This window comes from Ceratina calcarata, unplaced genomic scaffold, assembly GCF_001652005.2.
Source record: "Ceratina calcarata isolate Rehan_Ccalc_2016 unplaced genomic scaffold, ASM165200v1 scaffold255.2, whole genome shotgun sequence".
NCBI classification, from domain to species: Eukaryota; Metazoa; Arthropoda; class Insecta; order Hymenoptera; family Apidae; genus Ceratina; species Ceratina calcarata.
The window spans coordinates 736,612-757,035 of NW_017147567.1; the positions used below are offsets into that span (position 1 = coordinate 736,612).

Below are 20,424 nucleotides of genomic sequence, written 5' to 3' on the forward strand. Positions count from 1 at the left end.
CGAGCGGGCGGACGTTATCGTAGCTAAGGCAATACGAGAAGCACAATCGTTTCTACGCCTGTTAGCCTCGGAGTTGTCATTACCAACAGGATATCGCGAGGATGTGCCTCGGTCTCGGAAAACGTCTTGTTATCAGCAACGTCTGATCAACAGAGCTGTTCGTACGTTCTATACAAATTGAAACTGTTTGCATCGGACGTCACAAATATCCGTGTCAGTTCCTATTGATTCTAAGTCTGGTCGTTCCTTATCGAGTTAATCGTTTACATATTGACGTTCGTCGATTATGAATTTATAAAATGGTTGAAATAGAACAAACTCGATGAACTTCGGAAAGAATATACTAAAAGGCAATATCCGGTATTTGTTACGGGTCACCGTTACATATCAACGTTGCATTAAACTTGTAAACCTACTAGTGGGCAATATTTGAGTTACATATTTTAGAAGCCAAATTAAGGCGAAAACCAAATGACAAAATTACGTTTCGAACTTCATTAATTAGTTATTAATAAATAAAAATTGGGCGCTTTTGCGTCTGAATCAGGTAATTCGATTTGCGTCGTCGTATGACTGACAGCCTGATTCAGGCACAAAGGCGTTCAATTTTTAGTTATAATAACTAACTAATGAAGCTCGAAATCTCATTCTGTCACTCTTGATTTTTATCTTATTTTAGATCGCAGATTTCGATCCTCAAATATTACCGACTAATAAGTTTGCACCCTGTATTTTATTTTAGTACTTTGCATACTGCATGTTTTAGTATTTTTTATATTGTATCTATGTGTGACTTACAATAGTGCATATTGCAAAACGTATGGATGAGATGTTCCCAGGAGACCAAGGTAAAAAATCCTACTTAATATCCTAATAAATAATGAATGAGAATGGGATTTGACACCGTGGCACGCAACAGTGACACGACACGAAGGTATGCCACAAGTGGCAACAGGGCTTAATACGATCCCCTTGTTTCGGGTTCCAATTTAAAATGAACGTCGCGAGGACTCGTTCGTTGGTAGGAAGTACCCTGGTCCAGGTCTCATTAAATTATTCCACGACGTTACCAGCGATAAGTAATGCCAGCGGGCGGCCCGTTCCTCGAGACATTAAACAATTCCCCGTTCTAACCTTCGAGTGACCTTCAACTGACCTTTTCCTTGTATAAAGTAAATGTGAAATAGAATTGTTAACAGTAATTGGCAAAGTGGAACAGTGACGAACTGAATGAACGCCTGATAGAAAACGTGATACTAATACACGTTACTTGTTTCCCCCAAACCAGCACCGCAGTGCATACATGGTGAACGTTGCCTGGATACAAAGTAGCCGGCTACCACGTGCAATTACGTTGCCTTAATTGGAAGTGTCAAGTGTTTGCGCATCTCTACGGAATTATTGTTTACCCGGTAAATTAGTGTTCCCTGTTCACCCCGCGTTTCTTCTTAGCCGAAGGGTTGAAAAAGGTCCGAGGGAGATCGATAAGGGATGAATCTGGTTTCTTGGCCGGACGTTGAATCGTGATTTAATTAAAGAAATATTACAAAAACGAACGGCAGAACAGTTTATTTAATTAACAACGTTAACTTGTGTTACCCCCGAAATTATTTAATTGGATTAATTAAAAATAAATTAGTTGTATTAATAAACGCCTGTTTACTGTATACGATATATATATATATATTTCAAAGTGTAGAGGAATATAAGTTGATGGTGTCAAAACAAGGTGCGATCCAGCAAGTATATACGGGAAAAATGACGCTCGGGGTAACTCTCATAACCATTTTCCTTGTCAGGTTCAGAACACCCGGCACCGTCGCCCTCGACGTTACTGTTATATCTAGATTACACCGACAACGTTCACATATAGAATATTTTTATGGCGTCACAAGTAGCTGCTCTAAATAATGTTACGTCCCAACGCTGTGTGTATCAAAAAACAGACAAGCGTAGTAGATCCACGGACTCACTAAATACATATAATAACGATGATTATTCTTAATAATAATGAATAGTAATAATAGTATTATTATTTAACAATACATTCATTAATTCTAACAATTCCTATTGATTTTACTTAATGGTAACAAGAGAACGTCAAGCGGACAAGTTTAAATCATTGCGACTCATCGGTTCGTTACTGTTTCTTACAGGCCTTTAAAGCTCCTTTATTAAATTAAAAAGCAGGAACGATGAAAGAATGGCGAGCAATCTCGTCGTCACGTAAAACGCTTGCTGGAAAAACACCTTGAGACGTTTTTAATTAACGATGCCGTTATGATTGGACGGCACGATGCGACCCGGTGATTGTAATAAGCGTTTCCCATTACGAGCGTTACGATTTTTTCCTTCAATAACCGAGCCGCGCTCGGTGGTGTTAGAATTTAATTATTAGAATTCAATCAGGCGGAATGAATCGAAATCAACAAGTAATTGCATTCTGCAAATTGTTGAAGAAACGGGCTTCGAGGAAATGTACTTTTTAAACAATACAGTGTTCCTTTCAATGAAAGGAATTCAGTTTATTAGTATTTTGAACAATTTTCTACATTAAGAGCGAAGTTATTAACATTAAAACAATTTTCCTTCTAATTTTCATTTTCGCTTCTTCTCTTCACGAACCGAAAATTCCGTTTGGCCCACGCGTGAGCGGGAACACGACCGATAAGAGGAACAACCCGAGGACACAGAGGCAAAAGTGCTATCAACGACAAGCCGTTTCGATATTCCCTGGGAAACAAGAAAATAACGCGGAATGGCCGAGGGGAGAGAGAAAGACGGTGTATGCCGTTCCACTTACGGGTCGTCGATTCTCTTCCGTTTCGAAAACGAAATCCGTTCTATCCAGCAGCAACCGAGTTGGAGGGGGTGGGGGTGGGGGTCAGTAGTTCCGTTCTCCAAAAAAGGAATTCTTATAATGATTTCTTCAGAATTTTCGTTAAAATATTCATCAACCTTTCCTCTCTCTCTCTCTTTCTCTGCCATCTCTGCCTGTCCGTTTCAATTAACGCAGCATGTCGGATTTTTTGCCTCGACTCGAAGCAGTGGCTCCACCTTCGTCGCTTAATTGCGCGATCAAATCCTTAGCCCGGGAAGTAATGGCCTGGCAAATTGACCGAGTCGAAATTAACGCCTTCCTCCCTTGTCCCGTCTCTTCTGCTTCCCGTCGTGTTGTTAACGCTAATGAGATGACACCGTCGCGGTGGCGGGCGCCGTGCGTGTAAACAGTGGTTAACTGTAACGAAAAGACGAACAGGAATTGATACTGTTTTCGCGGTGGTCCCGCTAGTGCCACGGAATATCGATCACCCGAATCAGGGTGTCCTAGTTTAGGATCAAATTAATATTTGAGAAAGAAGTATCAAGGAAAAACTCATTAAAACAAATTACTAGTAAATTAATGAAAATAAGGAATTCATAATAATGCAGTATAAATTAAACCAGAAGCTTTTTTATGCATCACCGAGACAAGAAGTAAAAGTGGTTAAGAATGAAGTTGAAAACGATTTATTCAAACAAGTTTTATAGGCAGCAGGCGACGTTTGTAGAAAGCTGGAAGTAGTCGAGCTCAACGACAGCCGCGCCGGCGAGGCGGAGAGAGAATAATATTTATAAATTAAAATAGAAGCCTTTTTATGAATCACGGAAAGTGGAGGAATGATTGAGAGTGAAATAAAAAAGTGATTTACCTGGCGAACGAGTTTTATGGACAACTACTGGCGACGTTTAAAAGCTGTAAGTAGTCGAGCTCAACGATAGACGCGCCGGCAGTAATAACAGCAGCCGAACGAGATGAACTGCTGGTTTAATCGAAGATGCGCTGCTATTCCTCGCCGTTGCGTCTCCCTTTCCATTCTGCTGAGTTTCACCTTGCGATTGCCACACCTGAAACTTTTCTAATAGAGGCAATCATTTTTTTCGTTTCCCTTATTCCTATCTTCCCGGCGGCAATGTCTCCCGCGAAGAAAGTTTAACGAGAGTCTCTAGCTTATCCGACGGGGCCTCGCGAGCAAGTTTCACGGTATAAATTGGAAAGATAACTGAAATCCACCCCCGATTTCAACGCCCCGTGTGCCAACCCCTTCAACCCTTCCTTCATATTTCATATAAAGCTCCATATTTATCTGTTTTCACTAATGCATTGGTTTATCCATATTTTTCCTTAAGTGTAGGTGCAAAAAATAAATACAAGTGTTAATTACGAAGCTTGTAGATTAAATAGAAAATTATTATTCGACGAATTGACTATTTTCGATAAGTGAAAATTATATTGACTGTGACCGAACTTGGTTCATTAATTTATTCCAATCTGTCAGTTTGAAATATTCTGCTACTTCTAGAAAATTTTTCTCTTCTTACCAAACCGTGTCCTCATTTTTATCAGTACAAAGTTTTAAGAAAAATCTTAAAGTCCGGAATGTCGATGTCAACGATACTTCCCTTGAAAATATGAATCCACCGAAGTCCGTACGTACAGAGAAAAAGGTAAAAAGTTCCTGTTTGCCATCCCTTGAAACAGTAGCACGAAACTCCGATACCTCAGTTTTCATCGTGGCACGTATCGAATAAGAAAAATATTTCGAAATATTTCAAGTCGTATGTATACGAGCGGTTAATAAATAATAATTGGACGCAGTCTGGTATTTGAGAATAAATTGTTTGCTACCCGATTTATTTACTATCTCCAATCTGCATCCTCGTAGAACGACACAGATATGAAATTCGTTCGTTCAATATTTATAGATGAATTGTTTTACAAACGTTGTTTTAGTACTATCGATTTATCTACTTTATAATTACTAGCTTGTCCAGCATGACAAAAATAATTTCGCGTTTGTTCAACGAAACTCAAGTAAATATAACGAAATTTGCATTAATGAAACGTCACAATGGTTCAAGTTAAATATAAATCAAAGAGTGACTTGTTTTTAAAATGAACTGTCATACTTTTATATGAATTCAATTATTAAACTCCAGATTACTGTCAAAAACAAAAGTCGTAGAATGTGAAATAAATATTTAACGTGTGTTTCAATCATGAATCGAAATGGATGTATAACATTGATGGAATTGTGAAATCAGTGGCAGGGCTCGAGTGTCTCTCTAAGCAATCGCGAATGATTACATATTTCTGATAGCAAGAGTAGGTATGGCTCTCGAAATTGCAGGGAATTTCAGTTATAAGTAGACATAGAGTGTAGGCGGAATGAGCATTAGAGAGAGGAGGTCCTCGAGCATCTTATTCAGAATTCCAGTCCGGTACTAAATCCGTCAGAGTTCCACGAACGAGAAGTTTCACCGAAAATTTTCCCTCCCCCTTTGAATCAAACTTAAACCCAGCTGCCATTTCGCAGTGAAAAATATTCAATAGTCTCAATCATTTAAAACAATTAGTAAAACTTATTATTGATTTATTCTCTCCATTTTTTCATGCAATACTCCCTGTCCCCTCCATACAATTAAAAATTGTATTAACCTGCTACTGTAATTAGAAAAGAAAAACAGAAACGGGATGTATTATTTACGTCGCATCAGCCTGAAATATTCACGGCAGTTTAAAAAATATCGAACGGATGATCGATAAAGTCCATTAATCAGGAACTTGGGTAATACAAATAATCGCAATCAATCATGGAACCCGCGAGGAGTTTCTTACCACCCGAGGAGCGAAACTGGCAAACGAATAATCGTCGTGGAACGGTTTGTCATTCAGCCCGGGTGACAAGAAGTGCCGGCCGGTCGAAGTTTAATTAATATCAAGATGTATTGATTCATTAGACCGACGAACGGTGGGACGGATGCTATCGGATCGCGATTTACACGGTTAACATAATTCGCCGGGCAGACGTGTAACACACAGCGCTCGGTAAGAAAGTCTGGAGTGGATGATGAATGGATTAATTTTGAGAGGGGAAAGTTCGCGTCGTTACCGTCGGCGAGATCTTCGATATTTCTTTTTCAACGAATACGTAATCCAGAAAACGAGCGCTTAATCCCCCGGTAACGATAATCCAACTCGAAATCAATGATCACGTAGTTCCATTAAAACGTATCAGCAACGTAGCTTTTGTATCATTTTCTCGTATCCGTGTCATCAGTTTGTGTCGTCACCTGTGTCATTTGTATCATCTTCTCTTATTCCTGTCGTAATTGAGTTTGAGCAATCTGTATATCTATAATGCTCCTTTTTCATTGATATTGTTACGTGAAAAGCATTTCTGTTCTCTCTGTACATATGTACCATGTAATATAAGTCGTACACTGTTTTCCCGTGAGACTATCCGAACGGTCGTTTAAAATGATCCCCGCGTCATGGTATGGGGCATTGTCTGAGGAAATGGTTAACGAGCGTATCCGAACGAGAAAGAGGAAGCTATGGTGAAAGAGAGAGGGACTGAAAGGAAGCGACAACAATCGAGTGGAAGTCGACGCGATTCAGTTGGAAACACCTTTAGGAGGAAACACTTACGACAGAGAGCTAGGTATTGCAGGCTGCGGGTCGTCCCCGGTGGACAAAGAGCTGGTACACCGTCTTCGTAGAGTTCTCTAGGCGTGTTCCGATCGAGGGGCCCGTAATTGCACACCAGGGCCTCAACTCGATCCCCGAAACCGACGCCTATTGTACGCTTCCCTACCGACGCCCGTGCTGTCTCCGCTGCATCTCTCGTCGATTGCTCAGGTCTGGCTGTGTAAATTGCTCGGCCACAACCCACCTGGCTAATCGTCGACAACGCGAAAGGGATGTAAGACAGGTACCATCGTGCCGTGAAATTCACCAATCTGCAATCCGACGATCATAAATTTTATCGGATTATTTGGTAACGGACTTTAATTTCTTTAAATTATTCTTTGAATAAATATAATCAGAATCGATCGTCGACTCCTTTTGACTAGTCGAACGATACAGCCTTGCACCGATGTATAATTGAATCTCCGAAATTCGAGATCCATCAGTCGTGGTAAATAGGATTTTCATTAAGAGCGAGATTTCGATCCTGTCGAGCAAAGACAGATCTCCCTCTCTCTCTCTCTCTCTCTCTCTCTCTCTTTCTCTCTCTCTCTATACACAGCGAAATCCATTTGTCGTAGGTAACGACAGAGATTCTGGGAATCGTAAAGTTGGAGAAAATAGAAAGGAGGCTGCAGAGAAAGAGTTAGTGTAAACCTCCTGGTAAATTCAAACCCGAGTTCGCAGTGTCTACACCCTCTTGTCGCTCGATCGAATACACTTCCATTGACAAAGTAGAAGCTCCGATGTGTTTAGAACAAGTTTCGTACCGATCAATTGAACTTAGAGTATTGTACACTGGATGAGAGCGACAATACTTCTTAACCGCGTCGATATACAGCGTGGTTGCTGGTGGGAAAAATTTTAAGGGCTGATTCTGCAAATAAAAATAAAAGAATTGCGGCTATGTCATCTACGCAGCCATTAGCGATTAAAAATTAAGCTCTGATTCTCAAAGGCTGGCCTACCGCTAGGCACTATTTTTAATAAAAACTCGTTCCAAATAAACTAAGAAGAAACAAATCAAGCCTTCACTTCGACAAACAGGATATTCGATTTTAGCAGTTCTACGATCAAAAATTCAAGTCGGATTCGATTCCCAGAGGCGATCGAACGCCAGGTTCGACCAAAGAGAGTCTCTGTATGAAATCCATCCTGCTGGGCGTCGTCTATATGACATCCATCCATGAAGAAAAAAATATCGTCACGCTTACCAAAAAGGGGAGTAGCAAAAAACAGGAGAATCGAGAAAATATGAAGGATAAGGAGAGCGAGGGAGAAGCGCAATGGGGAAATACGATGCGGGCTCGCGCGCAGGAATAGTGTAGAGCTTACCCGAATTCAGCGGTATCGAAGTCTTCTACTTCCGAGTACCATGATTGGATATGAAACTGTATTCTCGAGCGGGGCGAGGTGTCTCTCATGGCGGTCAGATTGACCGCGTGCACGTTCTGCCACACACCGAACCGTTCTGCAAAATTTCATTCGTTCGTTAAACAATTTTTTAAACGAGAACTGCTAAAAACCGAAGGTGGCCTTTAAGAGCTACTGTTTCACTTTCATCGTTCCTTTCCCCCATTCACTCGCCCATATAATCTGCAGATTGAATGACGAATATTTAACATTCGACGAGCGTCGAGACAGACTTTACACGTAGCGCTGATTAAATCCATCGGGACGAGCAATCGATTCCGCGCTTTTCACGCACACGCCGTCCAAAACGCGAACGTGTATTGATTCGTTTCATGAAAATAGGGACACGTGTCCTGTCGCATTCGCGACTGTTTCCACGGTGTTTAATTTCGATGCTCATACTACCAGAAGAAAGGTATTTCACGGTTGAAACATAATTCGGAAGTTAATCGTGAATGCGAATGGACAGTCGGTTGGAAATTATTGTAGAAACTCTTTTTAAGCTCTCACTCAAGGCCACGGTTAAGCTTTTCATTTAGGCAACAGCTACCTTAGATCTTCAAAGCCGAGTCCTCCCGATCGCAAATTGGAACAATCGGTGAAGCAGAGTGGATGATTGAAATTGGTAAATAACAGGAGAAGGATGATGATGTATTATAAAATGGCAGAAACGCACGGGGCATCGATCGCGACTGGCTAGGTTTCGAAAATACCCGGTGGATATTGAAAAATGCTAGGGACCAGTAAAGGTCTATGAAAAATGGTATATATCCGTGAGAGTTACTTGCCAACGTCTCGGCACTGATCTTTCTCAAAGAGGTTGCACTGCACTACCCATCGCCTCGCGATATGAGCCAGTTCGTCGTCCCAGATCTGTCCCAACAAATATCGCTATCAGTCTGGCATACGAATGATTAACACGGTTTCCTGAAAACGATTCTGGGTATCGAGGATCGCATATCTCATGGCGAAACATGACACTCGTTTAACACTTTTGTTACAGCTTGTTACGATTAAACGTAGAGTAATCATTCGTATGAATGAATCGTATCAGTCTGGAATACAAATGATTAACACGATTGCCTGAAAACGATTCTGGATATGGAGGATCGCTTATCTCATGGCGAAACATGACACTCGTTTGACATTTTTGTTACAGCTTGCTACGATTAAACGTAGAGTAATCATTCGTATGACTGAATCGTGTCAGTCTGGAATATGAATGATTAACAAGGTTTCCTGATGGAGATACTGGATACCATGGATCGTTTGTTTCGTGGAGAAATGTGATGCTCGTGTAACATTTTTGTTACAGCTTGTTACGGTTAAAGGTAGAACGGTGATTTGTAGGAATGATTCGTACCAATTCCATCATGAATTTCGCTGGACGTTGCGGGCCCGGGTTTCCTTGCTGCTCTTCACCGTTCGCCACTCTGTTACGATAAAAATTATGCGTTTCCAGTATCGTCGCGATATCGTCAAGGCCCAGATCCTCGTGCTGGAGATTTAGGCATCTGGTGCCATCAGTGTCGTACTAAAGGATAGAATAATTTCTTTATTCTCCGACTATATTAACCATAGTATAATGAACTGTAGAATAGGATAAAATTTCACTGGCACGTATCCAAAAAATAATGGCTAGTAGATCAAATTTTCTAACAGTAATTCGGTTCAAGTTCGAACGTGTTCGCTTTATATCTGAACCGAACGAATCAGCGTCATCGGCTCGCAAATTTCGTACTCAATAAAAATAGCCTCTTTAAGCTTTTCGTACGAAGTACTATCGAATATAGTGGAAAGGCACTCGAACCAGCTACTTTCCTTAGGCAGAGCTTTGACATGCTGCTTCATCGAATCTGCTTTGATGTGTACCAGAGGTAGTAGTTCCTTTTTTCTTTTCTCCACCCTTGTGTCTTTCCATCTCACGGAGGTGATACATTTTCTAAAAGCTCCTTTCGCCTTGTCCCGAGCTTAGGAGAACTCAATTTCATTGTAGTTTAAACAAATTATTGATAAAATAAAGTTAACAACGAAGTTCAATCGTGAAATAATTTTTTTTTTATGAGCTTCGTTAGTTTAAATTTATTCAGGGTTTCGATTAAAATAAAGGAAGCTCGATGTTTAGAAAAGGATGAAACAGATTGCGTGATCGGCGTACGGTGAACCCGTTTTTTCCTCTCTATACGCTCGATCAACGTTAATAGAGGAGGCAGGTGAGAAGAAACCTTTCGATTAAATGCCATTAGGTCGATCGTTCTCTGTCGTTATCGCTAATTTCCCTTTAATCTCGGCTTTCGTGTGGGTTTTTAAATTCCCTGTGATTTCCTGTTCGATTATTTTTCGGAATTCCATGCCACGCCATGTTCCCCTGTTACGCTCGAAACGAATTTCCCATTGCAATCCGCTTTTATTTCTTGTAATAATACCGGATAGAAGTTTAAAAAGTCGAAGCCAATCGTGTTAGTAAGCCGTTACACTATTTCATTGTAGAAATATTGAGACTCTTGATTTGTCAATAAAACCAATCATTTTAAATAAGAAAATTATTCATCTACATTAGTTCGTCGATCAGATTTTTATACAGCACGAATAAATAAGAACGATTTATTTCTAGTGTATCTACACCGATTCGATTTTGAGACTGGCTATGTGTGCGAAGGCTCGTGTCCGCGGCCGCCAGACTGTCGCCTGGACTTCGTATTAGATTAAAATAAAAAAGAAAGACGTGTCAACGTCAAACTAACGCCGTGCCCCCAGCCTTAATAATTGAAATCTGCGTAACGTCGAAAATTAGCATACCGAGGATTAACGTAGGAAAAAAACCAGACTTCATATCCGCTGGATTCCCCGTGGTGGAAAATCCTCCGGGCTGGAAATGATACCTAGAATAGACGCATTGTGCGCGTGACACCGAGCTCTACAATAACGAGCAGCGTCGTTCGTACCGAATTTCCTGTTGCGCAAATTCTCGGCGAGCGATGGATTTTTATATTCCCAATACAGCAGCCACCTCGCTACCGTTCGCATTTATTATCACCACCTCCGAGTCGTTGTCCGCACGTATCGCCCGGGCGAGAAATAAAAATTCCCCGACGCGATACGCGGCTGCTAAAAGCGGAAATCGATCGGTGGGAACGGCAGCGGGCGATTCTCGCCAGCTACGCGGTAATTGAAGAGAATTCGATGAAATTAGCAACGGGAACGCCCCCACGACAGTCAAAGGGAATCGAACCCTTTCATAATTTTTTTAAAGCACCAGCAAATTTTTAAAAATGTTCGAAAATTTCTGCTTTTAAATTACACGAAATCGTGTGACGATCCAAAGAGCAGAAGCTGTTTTGTCTTTGCGTCAATTAAAAAATCGTACAGATTTAACCTATGATTCTTCATATTCGATCTGTGATGCAAATTCCGTGAAACGCAAATTAAGTGAAGGAAATGAGAAGTGAGCTAAAATTGCGATCAGCGATAAAACTATGAATCCTGTTAACTATTCGTAATTATTTCAACGGTGAGACGGGTCGATACGTACCGGAAACCGACACATGGTATGATTAGCACAGATGCGGCAGTACGGATTGTCCTGCCGCGGGGGCTGTCTTCGTCCGGGGGGTATTATCGTCCCCGGCAGGATGCAATCGCAGCATCCCGTTAGGAACAATAAGAAGCAGAACGAGATACGAACTGTCATATCAACGGGTCTTTCGTCGTTACTTTCAACCGGACCGAAAATTCGCCGCGACGTTTTATCTTTCGCGTTTCACCGCTGTCCGGGTAATCTCGCCGCCACCTTCAACCCGATGCTTCGAGCGATGTTCTCCGAATCGATTTTCCAATGAAACAGTGACAACCACGACTGGCCGTCGACGAGACGTAATATTTCTCGTACGAGAAATTCGGTTTCTTAAAGAGTGATCGAGCTGAAATAAACGGGACTCCCGTCTTTAGGAATGGAGAAACTTCGCTTTATGTTTCCACCTTTTATTGCCTAATGATTGATTTTATTTTGAGACAGCACGCAAGGTATAAAATAGAATTTTACAGTTCGCTTTGATATTTTATGAACCGTGAATGTCCAAATTTGATTCTCGAGATAAAAATTAACATTTTGAGTAAGCAAAAGCTGCTCCCTGCAAGGGCCACTAAATTCTGAATCGCAGAGGAACGAATTCAACTATCAAAGGCTGTTAAAAAATTTATAATTCTGCTTTATATCAAGTTATGTTGTCAGAGTAATTGCCTTGAACCATAATTATATATTTCGAGCGGAAAACACAACCTGTTTTACGTGCACTTGGAATAAGGTCGTTTCGTATGGGACGCATGTATGAGAATTTGAAATAAAACATGTTTCACAGCAGTTAACGCAGTGGTAGTCAAAACATGTGGGAGTCGGTGAATTATAAAAAGGTAATAAGTAGGCTACAGATAGTTATGTAGATTTTTATTTTTCACAAACGGAAATACAAAGAAGTGAAGCTACATCAGTGACTTCCTCCTCTAACCCTTTGAATATTATAGCGCATTTTTTATTAGTACGTTACTTTTGTTCGTTCATACGCGTTTCGTATAAAATTTATACATTCATATTTACTCTAAATGCATAAGCGTGAACGTACGACGATAGTAATAATGTTCTATAATTTATTTATAATTCATTTTGCAATGTTCATTACGAAAGTCGATTTCCTCTTCAAAACTGAAATGTACAATTGTTATTTTAATTTGAACTCAACAAAACGGTCTGCAATTAAAACTTAATAGAAACCGAGGAACGTACATAATTGCTTTGTCCTCATACTTTATGTAATTACGAGTGAAACTAGATATTTTTCATTCACCCTCTCTCCCTGCTCTGAGATTCAGTTGAATGACACAGTTTTTTAAGGTTCATTCAATCACAATTCGTTAAAATTTCATTGCAGTCGTACAACAGTTTGCGTTAATTGATTTAAAAGTTATCGGGATCGTTCCAAGGTATTTCATGGGGGCACAATGGAATTTGCGAACTTGCGAACATTCAGGCAATTATCCTACCTTGGTGATTTTTGCCCCCTGGCCACGGGGCGTGAACATGGGTGGAAGTTTTCGTTCGTATCGTTCCCCAGACGAGGGGAGGATTATCAACGGTACGCGTAGCGGTGCTGTTATAACGCGTAAACGGGCACCGACGACGCGACTGCCCGATTTCTACGGCAAGTTCCACGATTCCCGGATGTTCAGCACGTGTTTTCATTTCGTTATCCCGTCGACTCCTTCCCATATCATTACTGTTTCAATACGCGTGGGAGGTGGGAAAGTTTCACCAGCCTTATATATCTACTGCCCTCCCTATTTACCTTGCTTTCTTTCATAGTCCTCTTGGTACCATTGCTATGAAAATAATTGCTACATTATTGAAACGAATTGCTACATTGGAAAATCTGATTCCAGTTCTCATTTTTTCTGATCAATCTTTCATGGATTTGATGATTCAAATGAAGTGATTCTGATTTATAATAAAATAACTCCTCGTTACTTCGTTTTCCCACTACTATCCCTCTCTTATGCCCTGCTCGTAGTCTCCCATGCTCCCCACGCTTCCACAGTGCCCCCACAAACGGTAATTCTCATCACTATTCTCTTTACAATCCCCCAACTCCTACGATACTGCAACCCTGATCGTTGTACAAATGCTTAGAAACACAATCGATCTTTTCACTGTGTTGTGTCATGGTCCCCACACGTCAATCCACAGTGACTCCACAAACGGTAACTCCCCACTCTCCCTAAAATCCTCCAGATCCCTCGATCCTTGGACCGCAAACGTAACTCTCGAAGTTACCGTCCCCAAGTCCCCGGAGAACACGTTGCACCGAAGAATTTCGAATCTGAGTAGCTGGATAGTTTCCCGGGTACCTCCAGTTTCCTTAATACCTTCTGTAGAACGCAGACAAAAACAACGTGTCGTTTCGTGGGTCGAACGAGCAGGACTGCAGGCATGGCTGGTAGCTGTGGTGGCGCATAATATCGTAAAGTTTCGTTAAGGACTGTCCGGCGCGTTCTCCTCCCAAGCCAATATCGTGTTCATGTCCTTAATGCCGCGTGTGCTCCATGGCTCGAGCGGGTCCGTGGTGGGCGAGATCGCCTTATTCCGGTCAATCGATTCCGTCCTTCTTCGGCTGCCCTCCTCCATTTCCTTCGGCGATACCCTGTGTGCATGCATCGTGTGGAACAGAAACTATTAAATGAACGGTCAATCGGGTACGTGCTATCGCTATCTTACTCTCCCCCCTCTCTCTCTCTCTCTCTCTCTTTCTCTCTTTTTCATTGCTGGCACCGCAACTGCGAACATTTCGATTTTCGATCGGAATTCCGAGAGAGGGAATTTGGTGGAACATGTCTGATAAGATGCGTCCTTTTTTTGCTATCGCTTGTCTATTTCCGGTGCTGCGTTTTATGTGCTTCAACCCTGATTTGATTGGGACAGGGATAGTTGCGATTGGGCTGACAATTTTTACGCAGATTTAAATCGGATGGAATAGAGATTTATCTGGGCATTTTAATCAGCAATAGATGAATTTAAAACTGGTACTTTCTTAAGGGCTAACTCGCTAAGGCTCTTCCACTTTACCTGTTTTTGGCAGTCTTCGGGCGGCGCTTTTGCACTTTCCTTTTCTTAGAATCGCAGATGGGCCCATTTTGTTGAACTGGAGATTCGGAATTAATTTCAACAGAACTGCTCGGACTTTTCACTGACCCATTCGTCGGCTCTTCTTCCCTGGGACCATTGAACAGCGGCTGGTATGGAGGATTCGCGTCAACAGACGTGCAAGACGTCGACGATAGATCGTCATCGCCACGTTGGGATCGTCTACGCGTCGTATTGTACCTGTTGTTCGCTGATTTTATCCTACGTAAGCGAGCCTCCGTCCCTAGCAAATTGTCACCTGCGATGACACAATTAAAGTTTACGCGAAACTTGTTACAGTGCATTATATTTCGTATCGTATAATGATAAATAGCGAGGAGGAAGCATGATTCATAATAACCAGCGAAATCGTTGTCACTTGATTCGATGAAGTACTGTTTCTTAGTAACGGTGACTTGTTCGTCGACCGCAATCTTAGTCATTGTGAACTGTTCCAAGATGCTGACGTTTATTTTTGAACCGGTGGCGGTCCCATGTTCGAAGCCTGCCGCCGCGCGCTCGGCAATTCGCTGCAGCGTTGCAGGATCGGTTGCATTCTCGCAGGCGATCACGAGTTCCAAAAGCGGATCCTGGAAATCCTCGGACGTGCTCAAATCNGCGTTTTATGTGCTTCAACCCTGATTTGATTGGGACAGGGATAGTTGCGATTGGGCTGACAATTTTTACGCAGATTTAAATCGGATGGAATAGAGATTTATCTGGGCATTTTAATCAGCAATGGACGAATTTAACACTGGTACTTTCTTAAGGGCTAACATATCTTCTCTAACGTCTGAGCCTCACTAAAGCTCTTCCACTTTACCTGTTTTTGGCAGTCTTCGGGCGGCGCTTTTGCACTTTCCTTTTCTTAGAATCGCAGATGGGCCCATTTTGTTGAACTGGAGATTCGGAATTAATTTCAACAGAACTGCTCGGACTTTTCACTGACCCATTCGTCGGCTCTTCTTCCCTGGGACCATTGAACAGCGGCTGGTATGGAGGATTCGCGTCAACAGACGTGCAAGACGTCGACGATAGATCGTCATCGCCACGTTGGGATCGTCTACGCGTCGTATTGTACCTGTTGTTCGCTGATTTTATCCTACGTAAGCGAGCCTCCGTCCCTAGCAAATTGTCACCTGCGATGACACAATTAAAGTTTACGCGAAACTTGTTACAGTGCATTATATTTCGTATCGTATAATGATAAATAGCGAGGAGGAAGCATGATTCATAATAACCAGCGAAATCGTTGTCACTTGATTCGATGAAGTACTGTTTCTTAGTAACGGTGACTTGTTCGTCGACCGCAATCTTAGTCATTGTGAACTGTTCCAAGATGCTGACGTTTATTTTTGAACCGGTGGCGGTCCCATGTTCGAAGCCTGCCGCCGCGCGCTCGGCAATTCGCTGCAGCGTTGCAGGATCGGTTGCATTCTCGCAGGCGATCACGAGTTCCAAAAGCGGATCCTGGAAATCCTCGGACGTGCTCAAATCTGGAACGAACGAATGTTTTGAAATTTTTGTTTACACGAATTTGAAGAAAAACGTTTTAAAAATTTCCAGGTAAAATCGAACTTGCAGATCATTCAAAGCGGAGCTCTCCATTTATATTTGTCTAGAAAATATATTCCCTTGCCGGAGACCGAAATTACAGGTCGGATCAGAGTTTTATTACGTCTACATTGATTCCATCGGGTCGGTTCGAAATCAAAATGGCTTTGAGGTCGTAGCCGGAGGCAGTACGTGTCTTATGCAAATAGACTACATTGTGGATGTATAAGTGATGCCTCTCTGTAGCTTTCATTATTTTAATGCGCAGACTCGTTTCCCAACTTTTATTAACGTCCTTCCGTGCAGCACACACACACACACACACACATCGCAGAAACCTCCGCGTAATAAAAGTTGGCAAAGCTGCGTTAAATCCTGACGAATGCGAATTATTTTTCGGTAGCTAAAAATGGGAAATGCTTGTTGTTCACCGATGCCTGAAACAGTCGGCATTTTGTTTCGCCTCTCGTGACCGGAAACGGGATCAACGACGACAACATTCAAACAACATTGAAAATATCTATTCAAAATGAACGTGCCTATGTACGTTCGTGTAGGGGAACATTTTTAAAACGTATGCCAGTTTCATTGATAAGTTAGATAATTCTGTAATCAGAAACGTTGTTGTTTCTATCAGAAAACTGTACGTTTTTTATTTGTTGGATGAATCCGTTTAATTCCGCTAAATTGATTTTATTCTTTTATTTTTAGAATAATTTTTTTAATTGATTGTTATTAAAATTTATTCAATTGATTATTATTCTTCTATTATCAGAAATAAATACGAATTTTTAGGAAATTTACGAATAATTAGGAAAATGATTTTCACTTACGAGTAGCGTTCTTCAAGTTCATCTTCTGAACATCCAACTGGCTTGGTTCTTTGTTCACTTCACGATTGTTCGTAGGCTTCGATATACTTTCTGTATCAAGCTTCTTTGTTTCTACGTTTGGTGTCTTCTTCTGATCATTCGGATCGTTGCTGGTAGCCTTGGGGTTTGATTGCTTTGGGTCTACGTTGGATGGGATTTTTTCAGTAGCGCTGGACAAGTCTAGGTCGTGGGCGAAGGTCATAACGTCCAACGCTGCGGACAACGCGTTCCCGAAACCAGCAGTCACAGCCGAAGTCTCGGTTCCTCCTGTATTTGGACTGCGGGAATGAAACATCGTTTGAAAGATTCGCTTCGGAATTTTGCGAACATTTTATTTTTAGACTTTGAATTTAGATAAAGAAAGGCGCTTGTGTCGTTCCTATGAAAATTGTGTCCTGTCTGTTATTTCAAAAACTTAAGGAACTCCGATTAAAATTCTCGATGATACAAAAAGATATAGAATTTAAAAAACGAATGATGATTAAATCGTCAATGATATTCCCATGGTACAAATTGAATTCTGTACGAGAATACGTTATTATTCAAATGAAACAATGATTTCGTCTATTGGCTAATGGATCGATCCGATCAGGCTTGCAGCTGTTAATTGTTCAGAATCCTCGGTATTTTGTCCCGCGGTCCCTAAATTCCCAATATTGTCTTCCGTGACACTGAAACCATTAACGCGGGCGCTACAAATTCCACTGTCCTTAGCACCGGGTATCATGACAGAGGGATTTGCAATGATAGGTTGGCTGAGCTTTGCGATCGCCCCTACCGGAACTACGACCAGCCCCAAAATTTGCTGAACAACGGCCAATATTGGCTGCCGTGACATTTGCCGACGTTAATATCCCATCGGCGATCGTAACTTCTGTGCCTTCCGCGTTAATACTGCTCCAAGGACACGTTCCATCGGTGATAATCGTAAGCCGATAGAATCGCATCTCAAGCAAGCTTCATATGTTGCGCGTCGCATCGCATACGTTACTACTTGTATCGTATTCTTGTAACGTATCGATGCTGCGTATCATTATGAATGGGCAATTCTTCGCGATTGATTTCTCTGCTTCTATCGTCGATAAAAGCTACTTTCTTCCGTACTACTATTTCTCTTTTATGTCTTACTCTACAGAATCCCCATAGCTGTTTAAATCGTAAGGAATGCATGGGGAATTTGGATAAATCTTACCTTATTTTGACTGGAGTTGAAAACGAGGCACGACCCCACATTATTCGTCGCAGATCCTCCCCAGTAATTCCGCGTTTCTTCAATTCGTTTATCGTCACTTTGCCAACGCGCTGAGAACATTAAACGCACGCACACATTAGAATGGGATAATAAAGGACCGATAAACCAGCAAATTCTCATTTCACAAATCCTTAATAGCTTGAGGAAAATTACGCGTCACGAATGTGTTACAAGTCTGTTACAATTGTGTTACGAATTAGTCGAAGCAGAACTTGGAATTCACATGAAATGGCGAATGAGCAAATTAAAGAGTCATTACCTTCCAGTTGGCCACCGCGCCTTTACGCTGCTTGGCCTTGGTTTTCGATTTGCATTTAATGACCAAGACGCCGCGCTGCTCGCAGGCGGGATTGTTCGGATCATCTCCCGGGCCGAGTTTGATGCTGTACTCCTGCAGATAATTCTGCGCGTCCTTCTGCGACACTGCCCGCTCCAGAGAAACCACGATCTTCGCCCACTGGCACAGATTAAATCGTCGGAATTAATCAATCCTCGATTAATCATTAACCAATCAATCAACATTTTTTTTTTTAATCTTCCGTGAAATTGATTACAATATAATACCTCGCGCAAATATTCGCGAGTATTGAATGCAGACAGATATGTCTAACAATATTTATTCAAATTGCTTAACGAATCTCAATCACCGATGCAATTCGATGTTAAACAAACGACAAGGTAAACGTGTACGCCTATTGCTTCTCGAGGCACGTTGGAATTAGCTAATTAATTATAACATCGGGCAAACATTTACCTGTTTCACAAACTCCTTCTCGCTCTGCTCGATCACGTGCGCGTAAGTGTTGCCCATCATCGCGATGAGCATGTTGAGTAATAGAATTGGTACCAGAACCATGAATATGGCGAACACCATCTTCGACAGATTCGGGTAGGTCGTGTAGCTTAGATCGGCGTACTGCGGAATTGCAAATACGAGAGATTGACTATAGTTAACAATTAAAATTGTTTAAATCATTGGGAGAAATTTCAATTAGTATTTTAATTATTAATTAAAGTATACTAGATTTATTGATTGAAATTTTAAAAATGGAATCGACAATATAATTAGGACGTGAGTATAGGTCTTTCATTCAATTTAATACCAACTAGACATTAACATTGAATTTCTAATTCAGGTTTGACTAATCAACAATTAAAATTGTTTTAATTATCCTGATTGGAAGAAATTCGAATTGTAATTGCAATTACTAATTAAAGAATATTTAAATTGTTGATTGAAGTTTAACTAAATTAGAATTGATAATAATCAAGAAGTGAAAGTAAACCTTTAATTTAATTGAATATAAACTAGAAATGAGTGTCGTATATTTAATCCAATTTTGATTACTTAAGAATTAAAATTGTTTAATTAGTTCCAACAAAAGAGAGAATAAAATTAAGATTTCTGTTCTCTCCTGGATCGAAGCGTTTCGCGAATAACGTTCTCCCGCGAGGAGTGGCGTAATCGATTCGTTAATTACGCCAGAGACGTACGAGGCTCCTCGGGTAAAATAGATCGTTGCGCGTTATTTTCTATCGGCTCGGATCGTTGAATGTAATTCAATTAGCCAGCGAATACAGCGGCCGTATCGAATTGTCTTGATATTTCATCGGTAAAAATTCGATTAATTGAAACGCGCGAAACCGCGCCGCGCCGCGCCAATTTTTCCCCAGTGCAACGCAACGCCCCGATTCCCGATCGCTAGTTCTGTATGAATCCCCCGTTCCCCTCGCCGGCCCCGGGTCCCTCGCGCAATTTTACACGCCCCGCTAATTGCCCCGGCGTTACATGAACCATTTTTAACTTTCTCTACTCTCGTATATACCGATTTAGTTGACGATGGTTTGAATGAATGGATGTGTTCAATCATTTCTGTTTTCTTTTAATCCTCACAGTTCTCAGTTAGGAAAAACAAAACAGATTTTCGAATCTTGGGCAACAAAATAAATTATTTGAAAATTACTCCATTTATATTTGTTATACAATTTGTTTGCGAGTTGCGTTCAAAGTATTGCTCCTTCCAAACACACACACACGTGGTTAAAAAAAAGAAGTTTCAGTCGTAGTAGTAGAAGAGAATACTTAAGGATGTATAGGCTATACACTTAAACAATGCTAGCATGTTGAATTTGTCATTATAGATTCCTATTA

The 20,424-nt window shown here is 41.2% G+C and overlaps 3 protein-coding genes across 7 annotated transcripts in view; all 3 read right to left on the minus strand.

Annotated features, from left to right (window-relative positions):
* Positions 1 to 2,639: 2,639 nt before the first annotated feature.
* Positions 2,640 to 8,102, minus strand: LOC113464095 (uncharacterized). Its single transcript, XM_026812053.1, has 6 exons — positions 8,099 to 8,102; positions 7,847 to 7,982; positions 6,473 to 6,783; positions 3,693 to 3,899; positions 2,804 to 3,238; positions 2,640 to 2,733 (listed from the first exon to the last, which is right to left on the minus strand). The coding sequence occupies exons 1-4, from the start codon at positions 8,100 to 8,102 to the stop codon at positions 3,730 to 3,732; spliced, it is 621 nt and encodes a 206-aa protein (XP_026667854.1). The 3' UTR covers positions 2,640 to 2,733; positions 2,804 to 3,238; positions 3,693 to 3,729.
* A 602-nt stretch (positions 8,103 to 8,704) lies between these two features.
* LOC108623180 (venom allergen 5) lies at positions 8,705 to 11,615 on the minus strand. The gene is made up of 3 exons (XM_026812064.1): positions 11,457 to 11,615; positions 9,288 to 9,458; positions 8,705 to 8,797 (listed from the first exon to the last, which is right to left on the minus strand). The coding sequence occupies exons 1-3, from the start codon at positions 11,613 to 11,615 to the stop codon at positions 8,705 to 8,707; spliced, it is 423 nt and encodes a 140-aa protein (XP_026667865.1).
* A 738-nt stretch (positions 11,616 to 12,353) lies between these two features.
* iav (transient receptor potential cation channel subfamily V iav) overlaps positions 12,354 to 20,424 on the minus strand; it is a 25,944-nt gene continuing 17,873 nt past the window's right edge. For 4 of the 5 annotated variants that reach the window (XM_018021511.2, XM_026812061.1, XM_026812060.1 and 1 more), the window contains 7 exons: positions 19,027 to 19,188; positions 18,532 to 18,729; positions 18,213 to 18,322; positions 16,982 to 17,298; positions 15,836 to 16,090; positions 15,418 to 15,733; positions 12,354 to 14,115 (listed from right to left, as the gene is read on the minus strand). In XM_018021511.2, the coding sequence (XP_017877000.1) occupies positions 13,947 to 14,115; positions 15,418 to 15,733; positions 15,836 to 16,090; positions 16,982 to 17,298; positions 18,213 to 18,322; positions 18,532 to 18,729; positions 19,027 to 19,188 (1,527 nt within the window). In that variant the 3' untranslated portion in view covers positions 12,354 to 13,946. Of the gene's footprint in view, positions 14,116 to 15,222; positions 15,314 to 15,417; positions 15,734 to 15,835; positions 16,091 to 16,981; positions 17,299 to 18,212; positions 18,323 to 18,531; positions 18,730 to 19,026; positions 19,189 to 20,424 lie in introns of those variants that run through there. The other variant, XM_026812063.1, reaches the window with a different exon arrangement.